Below are 24,440 nucleotides of genomic sequence, written 5' to 3' on the forward strand. Positions count from 1 at the left end.
TCCTCAGTATTGCCAGTGGTTTTGGCGGTGCATTGTTTGTCTACCTGAACAGACTGATAGTCCAGTTCATCAGGAAACAGAAGACCATCAACAAGTTCCTCATGAAGAAGTAAGTCATGATGTCATCCATGTCAGACAGAAGCCCCTACTGGGTCCCAGATAGTCCCTGTATCCTAGTGTCCCACAAACACACTAGCGCACACATGCACGCACACACTAGCGCACAACTAGATAGATTACTCTGTGAAATCAGCTCTATTGATGCAGATCTCTCCACAGCAGAGAAAAATGAAGACATTCATCTTGACAAGTGTTTATTAATGAATGGTGTTTACTCATCTTCCTATCAGACTGATTAATTAACTATCCTCAGATTTCTAAATGAATGTAATGTTCTGTACATCACTCAGCCATGGGAAGGTTTTGGGGACAGTTTGGTTTTGAAGAGTAAACAGTAATGACTAAACACCCTTTTGCTTTCTCCTCCTCTCCCCCTCCTTCCCTCGTGCCTCTTCTCTCAGGCGTCTGCTGTATCCAGCCCTGGTCACTCTGCTGGTGTCTACGCTAACATTTCCCCCCGGCTTCGGACAGTTCATGGCAGGCAAGGTTAGTTCCACTCAGTTGTTTTACTTCTTTACATAGAGGCAGAGTCTACCTCCCAGGCTCTCCTCTTTCTGTCTCTGTAATGAGAGGGTGTCAGACTCTTGGTCTATTTCTGCTACAATAAGCTGTTGATTCTGTTGCTCCCTAAAGTCTAGCTACATCATCACACACAACTACACACCGTCTTCTAGACCCCCACTCAGCTTCACAAGCCTTAAGCCAAACCACTTCAAATTAAATCATCACATCCATTGCCTAAAGTGAAAGCGCTTTCCATAATGGTCTTCCTAATAAAATGGATGTGTTGTACCCAATTTCAAATCACCTCCTAGCACCTACCCCGTGGCACTTCATGTAGATTGGGATAGCACTAATGTAATCGCTTCTCCTTTCCCTCTGAAAGGCTAGGATGAATTCTTGATGTGTTGCTTATACCTATCCAATCCTTTCAGATCTACTTAAATGCTTTGGGTTAGGAGCTAGGGACCAATATGGGATATATAAAAAATAAAAAATGCCTGTTGACTTTAGCCCTCTGTCTGTCTGTTATGTTGTCACTTCCTGTTTCCCCCATGCAGCTGACCCAGAAGGAGTCCCTGGTGACGTTGCTAGACAACCGGACATGGGCTAAGCAGGGCATAGCCGAGGGGTTTGACTACATCGGCAACTCCCAGGCCTGGAATCACCCCCAGGTCAACGTCTTTGTCACCCTCGTCCTCTTCATCGTAATGAAGGTAGGCACACCATCATCATCATCATCCACTTTGTTCTCATCTCCTTTTCTTTATAATCACCTATTATTTGTTTAATTCCCTGTTACTTTACTCCCTTCCCACTACATGTGGCGTGTCTCAATAGTCTGAAGTAACGTTCTTCCCATTGACATGACAGGTGAAGGTAATACAGCAGGATCCTGTCCATTCATTTAAATGAAAGGAGAGGAGGCCGTTGTGGAGAATTTAGACTCAGCTCAGTGTTATATGAGGGTACGGCTTGTGGCGAATTGAAACCCATCCCAGTTTTATATGAGGGTTAGGCTTGTGGTGTATTGAGACCCATCCCAGTGTTATGAGGGTTAGGGTTTTGGAGTATTGAGACCCAGCCCAGTGTTAAATGAGGGTTAGGCTTGTGGAGTATTGAGACCCAGCCCAGTGTTATGAGGGTTAGGGTTTTGGAGTATTGAGACCCAGCCCAGTGTTAAATGAGGGTTAGGCTTGTGGAGTATTGAGACCCAGCCCAGTGTTATGAGGGTTAGGGTTTTAGAGTATTGAGACCCAGCCCAGTGTAATATGAGGGCAGGTGAAGCATCAGGTTATTACCTTGTTGGGATTTGATTAGGTTTTTATGTAACCTTTGTGTAGGTTCTAGCAGCTCAAATGAAATGTCCCCTTTTAAAAGAGAACCGCAGAACTGCTGTTTGGTAATCTTGTTCGCTCGCTGTGTCGTGTGTGTGTGAGAGAGACAATAGGCTGTGTAATGCAGTTAAAGTCCCTGGATAGAGAGAGAAACAAGGAACCACAGAGGGATAGATAGACAAAAGTGGGTGGATAAAAGTTATATAAGCATTAGATATTGAGTGTGATGATCCTGCTGTAATGGAAGATAAATACTCTATACACTTTCTCTTTCTCTCCTTCGCTCTCTCGCTTATCCTAGCTCACTTTCTTTTTTTGCCTTCTGTACTTTATCTCAAATAATCTGAAAAGAAAATGTCATTATACTTTTTGGAACACAGTGAGACCAATCTACTCTACTCTTGTCACGCCCTGACCATAGAGAGCCCTTGGTTCTCTATGGTGTAGTAGGTCAGGGCGTGACTAGGGGGTGTTCTAGGTTATATGTTGGTGCTCTTGGTATGGTTCCCAATTAGAGGCAGCTGATGCAGCTGATGTTCGTTGTCTCTAATTGAGGATCATACTTAAGGGTTCCCACCTGCTTTGTAGGATATTGTTTTTGAGTTAGTGCATGTTGCACCGCAGTACTGCACGGTCGTTGTTTGTTTCCTGGTTTGTTTTAAGTTTCACTAAAAATAAAGATGTGGAACTCCAATCACGCTGCGCCTTGGTCGGTCTCTCCACACGATCGTGACAACTCTAAATTACCCCTCTGATGGTACTGTTCCATCCTCCAACGTCACTCCCAACTTGGCCAGACCAGTTCCTCGGGGGGGGTCATTTAATGTCTAATTACATGGTGTAGTTTAAAGTGCCCAGAGTGGTAGTTTGTTTCTCCCACACTATGCAAATGGACCAAACATTTAGTAGACAGACACAGACAGACAGACTTTCTATGGATTGATTCTCTCTATCATATTACTCATAGGATGTCTTCTCTATCGCAGACTGACCGTTTTTAGCTATCACACCGCATTGAGACAACTTTTTGACCCCAATAGGTTTTTTGCAGTCGTTCTCCAGTCCTCTGTTGGAGGGTGGTGGCAGCCCAGTAATTGGAGTGGGAATAAGAGTAGGGCCTCCCCCTAGGGGCCCGGACAATAGACTGTCCTCTGGTTCTGTCAAACATAAATGGTATAAAATGGCGCCAATGGATAGGGCTGCCGTGTTTCTAGCTCTTAGGAAACTTTTCAGTATTATGTTGTTTAATGTGTTATTACATTATTAGCCCAGGAAATGTTTTGTGTTATTACATACAGCCAGGAAGAACTTTTGGATATCAGTGGCGGTAACTCACCAGCATTACGACTAGGAATACGACTTTCCCGAATCAGATTCTTTGTTCGTACCCCCAGGGCCATTGAACTCATTCCCGAGGCTGTTCCAGGACATCGGCGGCGGAAAAGGGGGTACTCCGAATGGATTTTTAGTCTGACTCAGGAGATGCGCACACCACCCTCCGCTTCCCAGTATATTACTTGGTAATGTTCAATAATAATAATAAAGTTGACGAGGTCAGGGCGAGGATTTCCTTCCGGAGCGGCATGACTCTCTCGGGATATACTGTCTGAGTGCGTACAGTCAGTTGGCTTCTCAGTTCATCACGCAGACAGGAATAAATATCTCTACCCGAGATGTTTCATGATTAACTACTCTTGGTGTGATTGTAATAACATACAGGAACTCAAGTCCTTTTGTTCACCCGACCTAGAATACTTCTAAATCAAATGCCGACCGTATTACCTCCCAAGAGAGTTCTCTTCAGGTTATAGTCACTCTTCAGGTTAAGACGTTTAAGCGTGTTAACCCTCGCAGGGCTGCCGGCCCAGACGGCATCCCTAGCCGCATCCTCAGAGCATGCGCAGACCAGCTGGCTGGAGTGTTTATGGACATATTCAATCTCTCCCTATCCTAGTCTGTTGTCCCCACATGCTTCAAGATGTCCACCATTGTTCATGTTCCCGAAAAAGCAAAGGTAATTGAACTAAATGACTAAATGACTATCACCCCATAGCACACACTTCTGTCATCATGAAGTGCTTTGAGAGACAAGTCAAGGATCTTATCGCATCCAACTTACCAACTTACCCGACACCCTAGACCCACTTCAATTTGCTTACCGCCCCAATAGATCCATTCGCCATCGCACTGCACACTGCCCTATCCCATCTGGACCACAAGGGTGCGTTCTGAGCCCTCTCCTGTACTCCCTGTTCACCCACGACTGCGTGGCCATGCACGCCTCCAACTCAATCATCAAGTTTGCGGACGACACAACAGTGGTAGGCTTGATTACCAACAACGACGAGACGGCCTACAGGGAGGAGGTGAGGGCCCTCGGAGTGTGGTGTCAGGAAAATAACCTCACACTCAACGTCAACAAAACTAAGGAGATGATTGTGGACTTCAGGAAACAGCAGAGGGAACACCCCCATCCACATCGATGGAACAGTAGTGGAGAGGGTAGCAAGTTTTAAGTTCCTCGGCATACACATCACAGACAAACTGAATTGGTCCACTCACACAGACAGCATCGTGAGGAAGGCGCAGCAGCGCCTCTTCAACCTCAGGAGGCTGAAGAAATTCGGCTTGTCACCAAAAGCACTCACAAACTTCTACAGATGCACAATCGAGAGCATCCTGGCGGGCTGTATCACCGCCTGGTATGGCAACTGCACCGCCCTCAACCGTAAGGCTCTCCAGAGGGTAGTGAGGTCTGCACAACGCATCACCGGGGGCAAACTACCTGCCCTCCAGGACACCTACACCACCCGATGCTACAGGAAGGCCATAAAGATCATCAAGAACATCAACCACCCGAGCCACTGCCTGTTCACCCCGCTGTCATCCAGAAGGCGAGGTCAGTACAGGTGCATCAAAGCTGGGACCGAGAGACTGAAAAACAGCTTCTATCTCAAGGCCATCAGACTGTTAAACAGCCACCACTAACATTGAGTGGCTACTGCCAACACACTGTCAATGACACTGACTCTACTCCAGCCACTTTAATCATGGGAATTGATGGGAAATGATGTAAATATATCACTAGCCACTTTAAACAATGCTACCTTATATAATGTTACTTACCCTACATTGTTCATCTCATATGCATACGTTGATACTGTACTCTATATCATCGACTGCATCCTTATGTAATACATGTATCACTAGCCACTTTAACTATGCCACTTGGTTTACATACTTATCTCATATGTATATACTGTACTCGATATCATCTACTGTATCTTGCCTATGCTGCTCTGTACCATCACTCATTCATATATCCTTATGTACATATTCTTTATCCCCTTACACTGTGTATAAGACAGTAGTTTTTTTGGAATTGTTAGTTAGATTACTTGCTCGTTATTACTGCATTGTTGGAACTAGAAGCACAAGCATTTCGCTACACTCGCATTAACATCTGCTAACCATGTGTATGTGACAAATAAAATTTGATTTGATTTGATTTTTGATTTGGACAAGAGGAATACCTATGTAAGAATGCTGTTCATTGACTACCCCTCAGTCTTCCACACCATAGTACCCCTTAAGCTCGGGGCCCTGGGTCTGAGCCCCACCCTATGCAACTGGGTCCTGGACTTCCTCACGGGCTGCCTCCCAGTTGGTGAAAGTGGGCAACAACACCTCCACTGCACGGATCGTCAACACCACCCTCTCGAGAGCCCTGCATGGAGAGATTGAATATATCCATACAGTCTGAGATGCTGTATACTGTCTGGGCCGGCAGCTTTGCAAGGGTTATTACCACACTTAAATATCAGCAGCATACCACCCTGCATACCACTGCTGGCTTGTTTCTGAAGCTAAGCAGGGTTGGTCAATTCCTGGATGGGAGACCAGATGCTGCTGGAAGTGGTGTTGGAGGGCCAATAGGGGGCACTTTTTCCTCTGGTCTAAAAAATATCCCAATGCCCCAGGGCAATGATTGGGGACACTGCCCTTTGTAGGGTGCCGTCTTTCGGATGGGAAGTTAAACGGGTGTCCTGACTCTCTGAGGTCATTAAAGATCCCATGGCACTTATCGTAAGAGGAGGAGTGTTAACCCCAGTGTCCTGGCTAAATTCCCAATCTGGCCCTCAAACCATCACGGTCACCTAATAATCCCCAGTTTACAATTGGCTCATTCATCCCCCTCCTCTCCCCTGTAACTATTCCGCAGGTCGTTGCTGTAAATGAGAACATGTTCTCAGTCAACTTACCTGGTAAAATAACGGATAACTAAAACATGTAAAAAATCGTACTTGTGTCAGCCATGGAGAACGAGAGCTCACAATCCTTGGGAGTGGCCCACGTCGGTGGCACTGTGTTATCCTCAAAGCGGGTGAAAAAGTGTTTAGCTTGTCCGGGAGCAAGACATAGGTGTCCGGGTCATGGCTGGTTTTCCCTTTGTAATCCGTGATTGTCTGGAGTCCCTGCCACATACATCTTGTGTCTGAGCCGTTTAAAATGTGACTCCACTTTGTCTCTGTACTAACATTTTGCCTGTTTGATTGCCTTACGAAGGGCATAACTGGACTGTTTGTATTTAATCATATTCCCAGTCACCTTGCTGTGGTTAAATGCAGTGTTTCGTGCTTTCAGTTTTGTGCAAATGCTGCAATCTAGCCATGGTTAGACATCCCCTATGCACTTCCTGATGAACTCAGTCATCGTGTCAGTGTATACGTCATAGTGTTTCTCATAGGTAACCCGGAACATATCCCAGTCCAGGTGATCAAAACAATCTTGAAGCATGGGTTCTGATTGGTCAGGCCAGCGTCGATAAGAACTTAGCATGGGTACTTCCTGTTTGAATTTCTGCCTATTGGAAGAGAGCAGCAAAAATTTGTAATGATCTGATTTGCCTTAGGGAGCGCGGGGGAGTGCCTTGTACCCATCTCGGAAGCTAGAGTAACAATGGTCTAGAGTTTTTAAAGCGCGAGTACTGCGGGCAATATGTTGATAGAACATCGGTAGCATTTTCTTCAGATTTGCTTTGTTAAAGTCCTTAGCTACAATAAAAGCGGCGTCAGATTATTCAGTTTCCAGTTTGCACAAAGTCCAGTGTAGCTCCTTGGGAGCCATCGTGGCATCGGCCTACGCGGGAATATACACGGCTGTGATGATAACCAAAGAGAATTCTCTTGGGAGGTAATACGGTCGCCATTTGACTGTGAGGTATTCTAGGTTGGGTGAACAAAAGGACTTGAGTTTCTATACATTATCACAATCACACCTTGAGTATTTAATCATGATATATACACCTCCGTCTTTCTTCGTCCTGGAGAGTTCTTTATTCCTAGCTGTGCAATGAATAGCTGCCCTGCCTGCGGTCCCAGCCTACTGTATGGACGGGACAGTATATCCGGAAGAGAGGTATGTTAATGTCTCTCTGGAAGAAGATTCTCACCCTGAGCTCGTCTACTTTATTGTCCAGGGACTGAACATTAGCGAGTAATATACTCGGAAGCTGTGTATCGTGTGCTAGCCTCCTGATTCGGACTACAAGTCCACTCAGAATACCTCTTCTTCACCGGTGGTATCTTGGAGCAGCCTCTGGGATAGGTTCAATCGCCTTGGAGGGTACGAACAAAGGATCCAATTCAGGAAAGTAGAAATTCTGGTCGAAAATGCTGGTGAGTTAATGCCGCTCTGATATCCCAAAGCTGTTTCCGGCAGTATGTAATAATGCAAAAAATGTTCTGGGCTAATAATGTAAGAAATAACCAACAAAAAAAGACTCAACAGTTTCTTAGGATCCAGAAACAGCGCGTCCATCTCTATCGGCGGCAACTTCTTGTGTGTGTGTTCTCCAGCTCTGCCTGGCTCTCTATAAACATTATAAACCTCTCCATTACCATAGAAACCTCCATCTCCCTTTTACAGGCCCACACTCACCTGTGGCCCACTTTTACTGTGTGTCTGTCTGTGCTTTTGCCTAGTGAGTGAGAGAAATGACAGACGAGAACAGAGTTAGAGAAGAGACATGGAGGAAGCAAGAGTCAAACGAAACTAGGAAAAGGTTGCGTTTTAAAGGAATTATAAAGATGAGTATGAAGGAGATATAGGACTATAGCTACTATGCATTAGACAGTACAGTTACAGTAGGATGTTACAGGAGAATATTACAGAAGGATGTTGATGCGGTGGGTGTTCCCGTTGTTTTGCAGTGATTGCATCAGCTATTTTATGACCATCTTCCGCTGTTATTCTGTAAAGGTTGTTGGTTCTGGCACAGAGGGTCAGTAATCAGGGATTCTGTGATTTGGGATTACATTGTGTGTTTGCGTGTGTGTGCATGTGTTTAGTAGTTGAAGTCCCCTCTTGCAGCATCCCAAGGTCCACCTGGTTTGAAAGTTATATCTGAGGTATAGTACTGTAGGTGATATTCTATGATGATACAGTAATAATGAAGCCATATCTGTCTGCTCATACCTGTGTGAGTCAGCAAGAGCATCGCCTAGGCAACCCTGTGGCAGGAAGGTAAGAACCCAGGGTGACTGTCACTGGGCAGGGAGGCCAACGTCACCACCGCCCGTCACCATGGGAATAGCTGCCCTGCCTGCTGTCCTAGCGACTGCCAATGAAGGGGAAGTGACGTCATCGCACGCTGCCTAAATTATTTTCCTCGCACCTGTGTGTGCGTGTGCATGTGTGTGCGTGCAAGACAGAGGGGACTAATTACTAGAGCAGTAATAATGATTTTATATCAAACAAGGCAGTCAACAGAAACCAAGCCTGGTCTCCTCTCTTCTCATTAGAGACCAGAGAGAGAGGGATAGAAAAAAAGAAAGAAAGAAAGAAAGTGCTGGTGTGGAGGCAGATGAAAAAGGAGAGTGTTAGAAGAGAGAGCTGTGTTACTGTTAGGTAAGACAATTCAATTCTAGGGAAACCTGTAACCTTAAACTGAATAAGTGGATTGACATATAGCAGTGTCCACTCAATGCAATGCTGTGTGTGTGTCTTAAAGAAGTACAGAAAGGCACTACACACAAATACACACAGACAAATACTTATTTTTTTCGCTCTACTTTTCTCTACCTACACTCTCACACTCCTCCAGGTGCCATCTTAGTTCATACCTCTGTAATAGCCTTAAGCCCATGTTATGAGTTTCCAGATCCATTAAACCTCTCTCCCTTATTGAAGTTTGCCTGGCCAGACAGTGTGTTCACCTTTTTGAGAAGTTAGATTGTAATTTTTGCCAAATTTCTGACCATTTCCATCATGGTGCATGGTAATTGACAGCATAACTGCTATTAGGTTAGACTATTACTTGTGTGTGTCATGCGTGGTGTCAAGTGGCAGCCCGCCACACACATTCTTCTCTGCCATGCTCCATTTTCCATCAATGACTCCTACTGTGTGTGTTTGTGCCATGACACAGGTGTGTGTATGACGCAGTAATCCCCAATGACATTCACATATGTGTGAATGACGCAGTAATCCTCTGTGTTTGTGTGTGTGCTTGTGAGTGTGTGTGTGTGTGTTTGGATAGGTGTGAAAGCAGCGTAGGGTGTAGAGTTACTGACAGAGATCCATTAGATCACACTGGCAGCTGGGCTTAATTACTGCTAACTAGAGAGAGAGGGAGGGAGAAAGCGGAAAAGAAAGAGATGTGAATGGGGGAAATGGAAAGGAGAGAGAGATGAGTGTAATTAAGAGGTCTATTTAAACCTCTAAACCAGGCAGATAGTTGTTGAGAGGTTTATGTAATGGCCACGTCACACTTCCATCCTCTCCTTGAATCCCTAGGGAGCTGTGGCTTCCGGAGAGGAAGCTCTCTTTATTTGGCCTGTGTGAAGGTTGTGTAGGGGTGTTTGTATGTGTGGGGTTGTGGCTATATTGGAAAGGTGTGTGTGTGTGTGTGTGTGTGTGTGTGTGTGTGTGTGTGTGTGTGTGTGTGTGTGTGTGTGTGTGTGTGTGTGTGTGTGTGTGTGTGTGTGTGTGTGTGTGTGTGTGTGTGTGTGTGTGTGTGTGTGTGTGTGTGTGTGTGTGTGTGTGTGTGTGTGTGTGTGTGTGTGTGTGTCACCAGTGACTAGGCTTGGTCAGTTCCAGAATTTCATACCGGCATACCGTTCCTCTGCCATCCCGGGATTTACGGTATTACCGGCATAGCACACAAAGGGGCGCTAAAAACACACAAAAAGCCCATTGTGCATCTATTACTAGAATTCTAACAAAATTAGCACAAGTAATATTAAAATCACATCAACGCTGTTAGCTAAAGGCTAATGAGCGAAAACCAACAAACTAATTGCAAATCCAGACAAATCCAGCTCATAAAGTTATACAAGCATAGCTAGTATCTACCGAATGTCATTTTTGGTGAGTGTGGACATTTACAAGCGAAAGTGAACTAGACAAATTGTGCGAATGAACAAAGTTGTGATGCATACTTTTCTAAAGGAAGAGCAGCATGTGTACATGGAGCAGAGGGGAGAAGGAAGAGCAGCATGTGTACATGGAGCAGACAGGAGAAGGAAGAGCAGCATGTGTACATGGAGCAGAGGGGAGAAGGAAGAGCAGCATGTGTACATGGAGCAGACAGGAGAAGGAAGAGCAGCATGTGTACATGGAGCAGACAGGAGAAGGAAGAGCAGCATGTGTACATGGAGCAGACAGGAGAAGGAAGAGCAGCATGTGTACATGGAGCAGACAGGAGAAGGAAGAGCAGCATGTGTACATGGAGCAGAGGGGAGGGGAAGGAAGAGCAGCATGTGTACATGGAGCAGAGGGGAGAAGGAAGAGCAGCATGTGTACATGGAGCAGAGGGAGCAGAGGGGAGAAGGAAGAGCAGCATGTGTACATGGAGCAGACAGGAGAAGGAAGAGCAGCATGTGTACACGGAGCAGAGGGGAGAAGGAAGAGCAGCATGTGTACATGGAGCAGACAGGAGAAGGAAGAGCAGCATGTGTACATGGAGCAGATGGGAGAAGAAAACAAATGCTAGCAGGAAGCACGGGGGGAAAAATGCCAGCTGTACAGAACTCATCCAGAACTCTTTGACTTCTGGCAGAAAATCATCTTAAGATTTCTGATGGCAAACATTTAGTGAATTGCATACAAGTGTAACTTCATCACCTCATGTACGCTGCAGAACGAAGACTCGCTGATAGATATAGAACACTACCACAGAGGGTTGGTGGCACCTTAATTGGGGAGGATGGGCTTGTTATAATGGCTGAATCGGAATCAGTGGAATGGTATCAAATACATCAAACGCATTCATTCTGTTCCGGTCATTATTATGAGCCGTCCTCCCTTCAGCAGCCTCCACTGAACACTACTGCTTTCTCCGGTTGCACTCTTTACAAACGAACGTGACTGGCACAACTGTTCTAGGGACCTATGGTAAGCTTCATAATGTAAAATAATGTGACAGGTGAAATGAAGAACGCAATTTGCTTTATCTCCTAACGTATTGCACAAGTAGCTACAAATATTAAAATGTATTTAAAAACTTGAGAGGAAATGTTATATTGAGTCTGAGTCCTTATTGGTGAATTTCCACAACAAACTTCAAATAAATAGTTTTGACGGTATTCAAAAACCATCCCTTGAATTTTTCCAAATATCCCAGGATACGGTAAATAAAATAAAATGAAACTTTATTTGCCACATGCACCGAATAAAACAAGTGTAGACTTTACTGTGAAATACTTACTTACAAGCCTTTAACCAACAGTGCAGTTCAAGAAGATGGCCCAAGCCTATCACTACTGACATTTCCTTTTGTTTGTCTCTAATTAGCCGCCTCTCCCGTCGGTGGCGACTGCATCTTCCAATCAGCTCGCTCATTATCCAGAGTTCAGTTCATTTCAGAGTTTTCATCAAATGAAGGCGATGTGTGACAGTTCAATCTCACCCAGATGGGGACTGACGTTAGCTAGTTCGCGCCTGGGAAGAGATGAGTCTATCACAATGGAGTATTTTCTTTTATAGTGCAGAATAAAAGACAGTACTGATCAGAAGTCAGAGCAGCTGAGTTAAATGGAGGATTGTCCTGTTGGCTGACTGAAAGGCCACACTGTTCCCTCTGTGACTTTGTATCTGTGTGTCTGTCTCAGTTCTGGATGTCTGCTCTGGCCACCACCATTCCTGTGCCATGTGGAGCCTTCATGCCCGTCTTCGTCATTGGTAAGAGAAGTGTGTGTGTGTGTTTCAACAATAATGTTAACCCTGGGAACATGCTATGCTATGCAGTCTTGTGAGTGTCTGTATACCAGTATGTTACGCTCTTATTAAATGTGTGTGTGTGTGTGTGTGTGTGTGTGTGTGTGTGTGTGTGTGTGTGTGTGTGTGTGTGTGTGTGTGTGTGTGTGTGTGTGTGTGTGTGTGTGTGTGTGCGTGCGTGCGTGCGTGCGTGTGTTTGTGTGTGCTAGGGGCAGCATTTGGCCGTCTGGTCGGGGAGAGCATGGCTGCCTGGTTCCCTGATGGCATCCACTCTGATGGCACCATCTACCCCATAGTGCCAGGAGGGTACGCCGTTGTGGGTGAGTTACTGTAGACACACAGACATACACACACAAACAAAGACAAAGTTTGGTATAGCTAGACAAGATTAACAATACCTATTCAAGACTAGACACATCTAGACACCATTATTGTAACAATTAGGAAATAGAAAGCCAGATACAATAAGACACTGCTAGACCCAGTAGTAATATAAAGACATTTATGTCAAAGATAAAAACTAAATGATGCGCTTTAGAAGTCCCCTTTGGCAAGATGTCCTTTAATGTTGTTGCTATGAGTGATATTGCTGTTAGCGTTGTTGTTGACGGTTGTGCTGATTATGCTGTTGTTCAGTGTAGGGGTTGATGTCAACTGTGTTTGTGTCTAATGGGTGCTGATGTTGTTGACTCACCTCTAACTCAGCTTTCTGTCTCTCTGATGTTCCCTCTCTTTAATCTCAGCATGGCTACATTTACCCTCTCATTGTCTTTGTCTCTCAAATCAAATGAAATCTCGCTCTCTTTCCTCACTCCATCCTTATGTTAGGAATAATCAACCTTCTCTCCCTCCTCTATCACTGCTGCCCACTCTCTCCACTCCTTCTTCTTCCTCTCATTATATCCACTCACCTCTTTTTCTTTGTTCAATAACGGTTACAAAATATTGAAGATGTTTCAAATGTTTCACTTTTTAAACTTTTTAATCTTTGACCTTGTGAGGTACAGTCATCTCGCCCATCCCTAATCCATCCCTCCCTTCCCCTCTCCTCCCTCCCTCCCCTCTCCTCCCTCCCTCCCCTCTCCTCCCTCCCTCCTTCCCGCACTTCTCATCCCTCCCCCCCTTCGCCCCTCCTCACTTTTTTGTTCCAGTATTATTGATGAAGGCTCAGTATAGAGTTGAGGGCATGAGATGTATTATTGCACTGATATTACTTTACTAATGTCAATGGACAGTAACCTTTATCTGTACCCATTCCTTCCTCTCCTGCTCTCTTCCTCTCATCCTCTCTCCCCTCCCTTCCTCTCTTCATCTCCCAGGTGCGGCAGCCCTGTCTGGAGCGGTGACCCACACGGTGTCGACAGCGGTCATTGTGTTTGAGCTGACGGGTCAGATCAGCCACATCCTGCCGGTGATGATAGCGGTAATACTGGCCAACGCCGTGGCCCAGTCCCTCCAGCCCTCGCTATATGACTCCATCATCAGGATCAAGAAACTACCCTACCTCCCTGAGCTGGGCTGGGGACACCACGAGTACGTAGGACTTCACTTCTATCTATCAATCTATCTACGTTAACTTCTTGCGACTAGGTGGCGCTATTAAAATGTTTGGATGAAAAACGTTCCCGTTTTAAACAAGATATTTTGTCACGAAAGGATGCTCGACTATGCATATAATTGACAGCTTTGGAAAGAAAAAACACTGATGTTTCCAAAACTGCAAAGATATTGTCTGTGAGTGCCACAGAACCGATGTTACAGGCGAAACCCAGATAAAAATCCAACCAGGAAGTGCCGCATTTTTTGAAACCGCCACATGCCAATGTCTCCTTATATGGCTGTGAATGAGCTACGAATTAGCTTACGTTTTCCACGTATTCCCCAAGGTATCTACAGCATTGTGACGTCTTTTTAGGCATTTCCATTGAAGAATGGCCGTAAGGGACCATATGTAGCATGTGGTCACATGGTGTCTCCCGCAGAAAATCTTGCGTAAAATACTGAGGTAGCCATTTTTCCAATCGCTTCTTATGAGAAACCAATTGCCTCGACGGATATATTATCGAATATATATGTTGAAAACACCTTGAGGATGGATCCTAAACAACGTTTGCCGTGTTTCTGTTGATATTATGGAGCAAATTTTGAAAAAAGTTTGGCGTTATAGTTGTAGCATTTTCCGGTCGATTTCTCAGCCAAGCATGATGAAGAAACGGGAGCTATTTCACCTACAAAAATAATATTTTTGGAAAAAAGGAACATTTGCTATCTAACTGTGAGTCTCCTGAGTCAAAGCATCTGAAGTTCTTCAAAGGTAAATGATTTAATTTGGTTGCTTTTCTTATTTTAAATGTTGCCTGCTGCCAGCAGAGCCTAGCATAGCATTATGCCATGATAAACTTACACAAATGCTTGTCTAGAGTTGGCTGTAACGCATATTTTGAAAATCTGAGATCACAGTGTTATTAACAAAAGGCTAAGCTTGTGTTTGAATATATTTATTTCATTTCATTTGCGATTTTCATGAATAGGAAAAGTTACTAGGGGTATTTATGTCCGCTGCGTTATGCTAATGCATTTGAGGCTATGATTACGCTCCCGGATACGGGATTGCTCGTCGCAAGAGGTTAAGTGTCTATCTTTGTTAACTATCTATCTATCTAAGTTAATAATATCTTCTTATGGATCAAATCCCGTTAGCGGGATCGTTTTGACAACATCCGGTGAAATGGCAGAGCTCCAAATTCAAATTAAATTATTAAAAATATTTAACTTTCATAAAATCACAAGTGCAATACACCAAAATGAAGCTTAACTTCTTGAAATAATGTCAGATTTCAAAAAGGCTTTACGGCGAAAGCAAACCATGCTATTATCTGAGGACAGCACCCCATCATACAAACACATGACAATCATATTTCAACCCACCAGGCGCGATACAAAACTCAGAAATAACGATATAATTCATGCCTTACCTTTGAAGATCTTCTCCTGTTGGCACTCCAATATGTCCCAGAAACATCACAAATGGTCCTTTTGTTCAATTCATTCTGTCGTTATATCCCCAAAATTCCATTTATTTGGCGCGTTTGATTCAGAAAAACACCGGTTCCAACTCGCCCAACATGACTACAAATGATCTAATACGTTGCCTGTAAACTTGGTCCAAATATTTCAAACAACTTTCCTAATCCAACTTTAGATATTTAAAACGTAAATAATCAATCAAATTTAAGACGGGATAAACTGTGTTCAATAGCGGATAAAATGAAAGTGGAGCGAGCTTCAGGTCGCGCGCCCCAAACAAAACAGTCCACTTGGCTCGACTCCCAGAAAGGAAAGGTTACTTCTTCACTTCTCAAAGGAAAAACATCAACCAATTTCTAAAGAATGTTGACATCTAGTGGAAGCCATAGGAACTGCAACCAGATGCCTCATAAATCTAGTATTCCATAGAAAACCAATTGAAAACACAGTCATCTCAAAAAAATAAAATTCCTGGATGGTTTGTCCTCAGGGTTTCGCCTGCCAATTTTTTTTTAACCTTTATTTAACCAGGTAGGCTAGTTGAGAACAAGTTCTCATTTGCAACTGCGACCTGGCCAAGATAAAGCATAGCAGTGTGAACAGACAACACAGAGTTACACATGGAGTAAACAATTAACAAGTCAATAACACAGTAGGGGGGAAAAAGGGAGTCTATATACATTGTGTGCAAAAGGCATGAGGAGGTAGGTGAATAATTACAATTTTGCAGATTACCAGATAGTGGTTTCTCTTTCTAGTTTGGGGACTAGTGAGGGTTCTCTAGTGGTTCCTCTTGCTAATTTGGGGACTAGTGAGGGTTCTCTAGTGGTTCCTCTTGCTAATTTGGGGACTAGTGAGGGGACTAGTGGTTCCTCTTGCTAGGTTGGGGACTAGTGGTTCCTCTTGCTAGGTTGGGGACTAGTGGTTCCTGTTGCTAGGTTGGGGATTAGTGGTTCCTCTTGCTGGGTTGGGGACTAGTGGTTCCTGTTGCTTGGTTGGGGATTAGTGGTTCCTCTTGCTGGATTGGGGACTAGTGGTTCCTGTTGCTTGGTTGGGGACTAGTGATGGGACTAGTGGTTCCTCTTGCTAGGTTGGGGACTAGTGGTTTCTCTTGCTAGGTTGGGGACTAGTGGTTCCTGTTGCTAGGTTGGGGACTAGTGAGGGGACTAGTGGTTCCTCTTGCTAGGTTGGGGACTAGTGGTTCCTCTTGCTAGGTTGGGGACTAGGTTGGGGATTAGTGGTTCCTGTTGCTAGGTTGGGGATTAGTGGTTCCTCTTGCTGGGTTGGCGACTAGTGGTTCCTGTTGCTTGGTTGGGGACTAGTGAGGGGACTAGTGGTTCCTCTTGCTAGGTTGGGGACTAGTGATGGGACTAGTCGTTCCTCTTGGGTTGGTTGTTCTTGTTCTTTCTCTTTCTCTCTCTCTCTCTCTCTCTCTCTCTCTCTCTCTCTTTATCTCTCGCTCTCCCCCTCTTTCACTCTCGCTCTCCTTCACACCACCCACTATGCTTTGACTTCACCACAGGGGAAAGAGCGGACCAGGAGTGTGTGTGTGTGTGTGTGTGTGTGCGTGTGTGCGTGTGTGTGTGTGTGTGTGCGTGTGTGTGCGTGTGTGTGTGTGTGTGTGTGTGTGTGTGTGTGTGTGTGTGTGTGTGTGTGTGTGTGTGTGTGTGTGTGTGTGTGTGTGTGTGTGTGTGTGTGTGTGTGTGTGTGCGCGTCATTAGACATTGTTATGTGAGCTAAGTGTAGGTTGTGTTGTTTTTCATTGTGCTGTTACATAATTTCTCATTTACATGTAGATTATACAAAGTTACAACATGTAGTTACACAATGTGAAGGTGTGTACACACCTACACACTGACAGCAGTTGGCACAAAAATGACAACGTAGACCAGTTTTCTCAGAGTTGTGAGAATGCAGGATGCTCTGTTACCTCTTCTGTTCATCTATCATTAAAGGCCTGTTAGAGTATGGCTGACATTCAATATAACCTGAAGCAATGTATATGTTATGTTTCTGTTGACTATTGATCAACCACCCACACTCTAATGATCACACCTGACCTGTTTCCATTTATACTGAAGTCAACCCAGGATGGGCTAGCCTTGGTTGGCTAGCTCGAATTGGGTTTCCACTGCTTCCAGAAATGAGAAATTATGTAATGTTGCTAGGTAGCTGTGACTGTGCAGCTGGCTTTGCTAATGTTGCTAGCTAGCTGTGACTGTACAACTGACTTTGCTAATGTTGCTAGCTAGCTAGTAAGATGTTGAAAAGTTTTATTCACCCTCACCATGCTGTAACTAACGTTACCCGATACTCCTGCCACTGCCAGCCAGACCCAGAGCCATGTATTTAGCAAAGAGTTTTAGCTTGCAGTCAGGAGGAACTATTGGATATAAGAGCAACGTCAACTCACCATCAATACGACCAGGAATACGACTTTCCCGAAGCGTATTCTCTGTTTTGCCCACCACCCAGGACAATGGATCGGATCCCAGCCGGCAAACCAAAACAACGACGCCGTAAAAGAGGCAGACGAAGCGGTCTTCTGGTCAGTCTCCGGAGACGGGCACATCGCGTACCGCTCCCGAGCATACTACTCACCAAATGTCCAGTCTCTTGACAAGAAGGTAGATGAAATCCGAGCAAGGGTAGCATTCCAGAGAGACATAAGAGACTGTAACGTTCTTTGCTTCACGGAAACACGGCTCATTTGAGACACGCTATCGGAGTCGGTACAGCCAGCTGGTTTCTTCACGCATCACACCGACAGAAACAAGTATCTTTCTGGTAAGAAGAAGGGCGGGGGGGTATGCCTTATGATTAACGAGACGTGGTGTGATCATAACAACAAACAGGAACTCAAGTCCTTCTGTTCACCTGACTTATAATTCCTCACAATCAAATGTCGACCGCATACCAAGAAAATTCTCTTTGATTATAATCACAGCCGCATATATTCCCCCCAAGCAGACACATTGATGACCCTGAACAAACTTCATTTGACTCTATGTAAGCTGGAAACCACATATCCTGAGGCTGCATTCATTGTAGCTGTGGGTTTTAACAAGGCCAATCTGAAAACAAGACTCCCTAAATTCTATCAACATATCGATTGTGCAACCAGGGCTGGTAAAACCCTGGATTATTGTTATTCTAACTTCCGCGACCCATATAAGGCCCTCCCCACCCTCCCTTCGGAAAAGCTGACCATGACTCCATTTTATTGCTTCCAGCCTAAAGACAGAGACTAAAACAGGAAGCTCCCGCACTCAGGTCTGTTCAACGCTGGTCCGGCCAATCTGATTCCACGCTTCAAGATTGCTTCGATCACGTGGACTGGGATATGTTCCGGATTGCGTCAAACAACAACATTGATGAATACGCTGATTCGGTGAGCGAGTTTATTAGCATGTGCATCGGCGATGTCGTACCCACAGCAACTATTAAAACATTCCCGAACCAGGAACCATGGATTGAGGGCAGCTTTTGCGCGAAACTGAAAGCGCAAACCACTGCTTTTAATCAGGGCAAGGTGACCGGAAACATTGACCGCATAGAAACAGTGTAGCTATTCCCTCCGCAAGGCAATCAAACAAGCTAATAAGCGTCAGTATAGAGACAAACTGGAGTCGCAATTCAACGGCTCACACACAAGAGGTATGTGGCAGGGTCTACAGTCAATCACGGATTACAAAAAGAAAACGAGCCCCGTCGCGGACCAGGATGTCTTGCTCCCAGACAGACTAAACAACTTCTTTGCCCGCTTTGAGGACAATACAGTGCCACTGACACGGCCCGCACCCAAAACCTGTGGACTCTCCTTCACTGCAGCCTACGTGAGTAAAACATTTAAACGTGTTAACCCTTGCAAGGTCGCAGGCCCAGACGGCATCCCCAGCCGCGTCCTCAGAGCATGCGTAAACCAGCTGGCTGGTGTGTTTACAGACATATTCAATCAATCCTTATCCCAGTCTGCTGTTCCCACATGCTTCAAGATGGCCACCATTGTTCCTGTTCCCAAGAAAGCTAAGGTAACTGAGCTAAATGATTACCGCCCCGTAGCACTCACTTCCGTCATCATGATGTGCTTTGAGAGACTAGTCAAGGACCATATCACCTCCACCCTACCTGACACCCTAGACCCACCCTGGGTCTCGACCCCGCCCTGTGCAACTGGGTACTGGACTTCCTGACAGGCCACCCCCAGGTGGTGAGGGTAGGTAACAACATCTCCACTCCGCTGATCCTCAACACTGGGGCCCCACAAGGGTGCGTCCTGAGCCCTCTCCTGTACTCCCTGTTCACCCACGACTGGCCATGCACACCTCCAACTCAATCATCAAGTTTGCAGACGACACTACAGTGGTAGGCTTGATTACCAACAACGACAAGACGGCCTACAGGGAGGAGGTGAGTGCCCACGGAGTGTGGTGTCAGGAATATAACCTCACACTCAATGTCAACAAAACAAAGGATATGATCGTGGACTTCAGGAAACAGAAGAGGGAGCACCCCCCTATCCACATCAACGGGATAGTAGTGGAGAGGGTAGTAAGTTTTAAGTTCCTCGTCGTATATATCACGGACAAACTGAAATGGTCCACCCACACAGACAGCGTGGTGAAGAAGGTGCAGCAGCATATGTTATTAACTGTCAGTCGTGGCTGCTTTGTGTGATGTATTGTTGTCTCTACCTTCTTGCCCTTTGTGCTGTTGTCTGTGCCCAATAATGTTTGTACCATGTTTTGTGCTGCTACCATGTTGTTGTTATGTTGTGTTGCTACCATGCTGTGTTGTTTGTGTTGCTGCCTTGCTATTTTATTGTCTAGGTCTCTCTTTATGTAGTGTTGTGTTGTCTCTCTTGTTGTGATGTGTGTTTTGTCCTATATTTATATTGTTTTTATTTTTTATTTTTTCATCTCAGACCCCCGTTCCCGCAGGAGGCCTTTTGACTTTTGGTAGGCCATCATTGTAAATAAGAATTTGTTCTTAACTGACTTGCCTTGTTAAATAAAGGTTAAATAAAATTAAAGCTAGCTAGCTAACCAATCAAACAGATGACAGGTTTGGTTGTTTGAAGCTAGCCTTCAATACAACCTGGCCAGCTAAAATTCCTGCTAGCTAACGTTAGCTAGCTAGCTTGTTTCAACTCTAGGGTTTTAGGATGGGTTTCTGTACAGCACTTTGTGACATCTGATGTAAAAAAGAGCTTTATAAATACATTTGATTGATTGATTTGGTAGCTAACGTTAGGTAGCAAGCATTCGATGGCAGACTGTTCTCATAAAAGTTTGTGTAGTGCATTAATGAATAAAGGATCCAACTATGTTGGTAATTCATGTCATGTCTGACTACTGCAGTACTTCTTGTGATAGCTAACAGCAACAAGCCCAGACGAGCTAGCTGGCAGTTGCACAGTAACTGCGTCACCAGCCCAAATTCTAATCGAGCTGGTACCTGTTGTGAAACTGGGCTTCCCCGACCCAGTTTGTATTTGAGTCAACTCTAATTTGGCCCTAATTTTAAGTGCCAGTGCAAACGGGGCTTTAGTCTGAACATGGGAAGCATGCTATTTATCTTTTTCTCTACCCCTCTCTCTACCTTTCTCTCTCTCTCTACCCTTCTCTCTCTTCCTCTCTACCCCTCTTGCTCTCTCTGACCCTCTCTGTCTCTACCCCTCACATACTCTCTCTCTCTCCTTCACGTCATCCACTATGCTTCGATTTCACCACTGCGGATCAGGTGTGTGTGTGAGCACTAACTACATTTGAGGCAGGGAGTTGAGTAGGATGAAGAGGGGAAATTAAATGAAAGAGTGCATGAAGTGTGGCCCCCAAGCTGTTTGTGTTCCTATTCATTCTGGTACCCATCCCACTTCCCACACAAACACACATTCAACCATAGGAATGCTTGTGTAACACTTGGGAAAGACACATTCACAAACACACACTATGAGAAAAGCAGTGTCATGTTGGGGCGTGAATCTCCTTCTCGCACTCATTCCTGCACTCCCTCTCTTCTCTCTGCCCTTTTGACAAATCCATCTCCAGCTTTTGAGTGGTATTTCATTTCAAATCAAATTATATTTCTCACATACACATATTTAGCAGATGTTTTTGCGGTCGTAGCAAAATGCTTGTGTTCCTCGCTCCAACAATGCAGTAATATCTAACCATTCACAACAATACACACAAATCTAAAGTAAAGTAATGGAGTTAAGAAATATAGAAATATTAGGATGAGCAATGTCAGAGTGGTATTGATTATAATACAGTAGTAGAATAGAATACAGTATATACATATGAAATGAGTAAGGCAGTATGTAAACATTATCAAATCAAATAAAACTTTATTTGTCACATGCACATGCAAGTGTAGACCTTACTGTGAAATGCGTACTTACAAGCTCTTAACCAACAGTGCAGTTCAAGAAGAGTTATATTTACCAAATGAACTAAAGTAAAAAAATACATTTAAAAAAGTAACACAATAAAATAACAATAACGAGGCTATATACAGGGGTACCCGTACCAAGTCAGTGTGCGGGGATACAGGTTAGTTGAGGTAATTTGTACATGTAGGTCGGGGATACAGGTTAGTTGAGGTAATTTGTACATGTAGGTAGGGGTGAAGTGACTATGCATAGATAATAAATAGCGCGTAGCAGCAGTGTACAAAACAAATGGGGGGGTCAATGTAAATAGTCTGGTGGCCATTTGATAAATTTTTCAGCAGTCTTATGGCTTGGGGATAGAAGCTGTTATGGAGCCTTTTGGACTTGGCGCTCCGGTAACGCTTGCCGTGCGGTTGCAGAGAAAACAGTTTATGACTTGTGTGACTGGAGTCTCTGACAATTTTATGGGCTTTCCTCTGACACCGCCTATTATATAGGTCCTGGATGGCAGGAAGCTTGGCCCCAGTGATGTACTGGGCCGTATGCACTACCCTCTGTAGTGCCTTGCGGTCAAATGCCGTGCAGTTGCCATACCCTCGATGGTGCAGCTGTAGAACGTTTTGAGGATCTGGGGACCTATGCCTAATCTTTTCAGTCTTCTGAGGGGGAAAAGGTTTTGTTGTGCCCTCTTCACGACTGTCTTGGTGTGTTTGGACCATGACAGTTCGTTGGTGATGTGAACACCAAGGAACTTGAAACTCTCGACCCGCTCCATTACAGACCCATCGATGTTAATGGGGGCCTGTTCGGCCCGCCTTTTCCTGTAGTCCACGATCAGCTCCTTTGTCTTGCTCACATTGAGGGAGAGGTTGTTGTCCAGGGAACCACACTGCCAGTTCTCTGACCTCCTCCCTATAGGCTGTCTCATCGCTGTTGGTGATCAGGATTACCAGTGTTGTGTCGTCAGTAAACTTAATTATGGTGTTGGAGTCGTGTTTGGCCACCCAGTTGTGGGTAAACAGGGAGTACAGGAGGGGACTAAGTACTCACCTCTGAGGGGCCCAGTGTTGAGGATTAGCGTGGGAGACGTGTTGCTGCCTACCCTTACCACCTGGGGGTGGCCCGTCATGATGTCCAGGATCCAGTTGCAGAGGGAGGTGTTTAGTCCCAGGGTCCTTAGCTTAGTGATGAGCTTCGTGGGTACTTTGGTGTTGAATGCTGAGCTGTAGTCAATGAACAGCATTCTTACATATGTGTTCCTTTTGTCCAGGTGGGAAAGGGCAGTGTGGAGTGAGATTGCGTCATCTGTGTATCTGTTGGGGCAGTATGCGAATTGGAGTGGGTCTAGGGTATCCGGGAGGATACTGTTGATGTGAGCTATGACCAGCCTTTCAAAGCACTTCATGGCTACCGACAGGCAGGTTACCTTCGCCACAGGGACTATGGTGGTCTGCTTGAAACATGTAGGTATTACAGACTCGGTCAGGGAGAGGTTGAAAATGTCAGTGAAGGCACTTGCCACTGGGCAGCTCACGTCTGGGTTTCCCTTTGTAGTCCGTAATAGTTTTTAAGCCCTGCCACATCCGACGAGTATCAGAGCCGGTGTAGTAGGAGTCAATCTTAATCCTGTATTGACGTTTTGCTTGTTTGATGGTTCGTCTCAGGTCATAGCGGGATTTCTTATAAGCATCCGGATTAGTGTCCCACTCCTTGAAAGCGGCATTGGATTGAATCCCGGAACATATTCCAGTCTGTTCATTGCAAAACAGTCCTGTAGCGTAGCATCCATGTCATCTTACCACTAAAGTGACTGGTGTTCCATTATTAAAGTGACCAGTGATTCCATGTCTATGTATATAGGGAAGCAGCCTCTAAGGAGCACGGTTGCGTAACCATGTGGTAGCCGGCTAGTGATGGCTATTTAACAGTCTGATGGCCTTGAGATGGAAGCTGTTTTTCAGTCACTCGGTCCCAATGTTGGTGCACCTGCACTGACCTTGCCTTCTGTATGGTAGCGGGGTGAACAGGCTGTGACTCGGGTGGTTGATGTCCTTGATTATATTTTTGTCCTTCCTGTGACATTGGGTGCTGTAGGTGTCCTGGAGGGCAGGCAGTGGCCCCCGGTGATGCTTTGGGCAGACCACACCAGCCTCTGCGGTTGCGGGCAATGCCGTTGCTGTACCAGGTGGTGATACAGCCCTACATGATTCTCTCAATTGTGCATCTGTAAAAATCTGAGGGTTTTAGGGGCCATCCCGAATTTCTTCAGCCTCCTGAGGTGGAAAAGACACTGTTGCGCCTTCTTCTCCATACTGTCTGTGTGGGTGGACAATTTCAGATCGTCAGTGCTGTGTACGCTGAGGAACTTGAAGCTTCTCACCTGCGATCCTGTCGATGTGGATAGGAGTTTGCTCTCTCTGCTGTTTCCTGAAGTCCACGAATAGCTACTTAATTTTGTTGAGGTTGAGGGAGAGATTATTTTCCCGAGGCACCACTCCGCCAGGGCCCTCACCTCCTCCCTGTAGGCTGTCTCATCATTGTTGGTAATCAGGCCTACAACTGTTGTGATGTCTGCAAACTTGATGATTGAGTTGGCATGAGTGGCCACGCAGTCATGGGTGAACAGGGAGACAGGAGGGGGCTGAGCACACACCCTTATGAGGCCCCTTTGTTGAGGATCAGCAAAGTGGTGTTGTTTCCTACCTTCACCACCTGGGGGCAGCCCGTCAGAAAGTACAGGACCCAGTTGCACAGGGCGGGGTTCAGATCCAGGGCCCCGAGCTCAATGATGAGCTTGGAGGGTATTATGGTGTGGAAGGCTGAGCTGTAGTCAATAAACAGCA

The 24,440-nt window shown here is 45.3% G+C and overlaps 1 protein-coding gene across 3 annotated transcripts in view; it reads left to right on the forward strand.

The window, feature by feature from the left end:
• Window positions 1–24,440, forward strand: part of LOC112234845 (chloride channel protein 2-like) — a 139,285-nt gene that overhangs the window by 77,315 nt on the left and 37,530 nt on the right. For all 3 annotated transcript variants that reach the window (XM_042296320.1, XM_042296322.1, XM_042296321.1), the window contains 6 exons: window positions 8–109; window positions 522–606; window positions 1,182–1,337; window positions 12,071–12,140; window positions 12,386–12,496; window positions 13,496–13,709. In XM_042296320.1, the coding sequence (XP_042152254.1) occupies window positions 8–109; window positions 522–606; window positions 1,182–1,337; window positions 12,071–12,140; window positions 12,386–12,496; window positions 13,496–13,709 (738 nt within the window). The remainder of the gene's footprint in view (window positions 1–7; window positions 110–521; window positions 607–1,181; window positions 1,338–12,070; window positions 12,141–12,385; window positions 12,497–13,495; window positions 13,710–24,440) is intronic.

Source organism: Oncorhynchus tshawytscha, linkage group LG13 (assembly GCF_018296145.1).
Source record: "Oncorhynchus tshawytscha isolate Ot180627B linkage group LG13, Otsh_v2.0, whole genome shotgun sequence".
Lineage (NCBI taxonomy): Eukaryota > Metazoa > Chordata > Actinopteri > Salmoniformes > Salmonidae > Oncorhynchus > Oncorhynchus tshawytscha.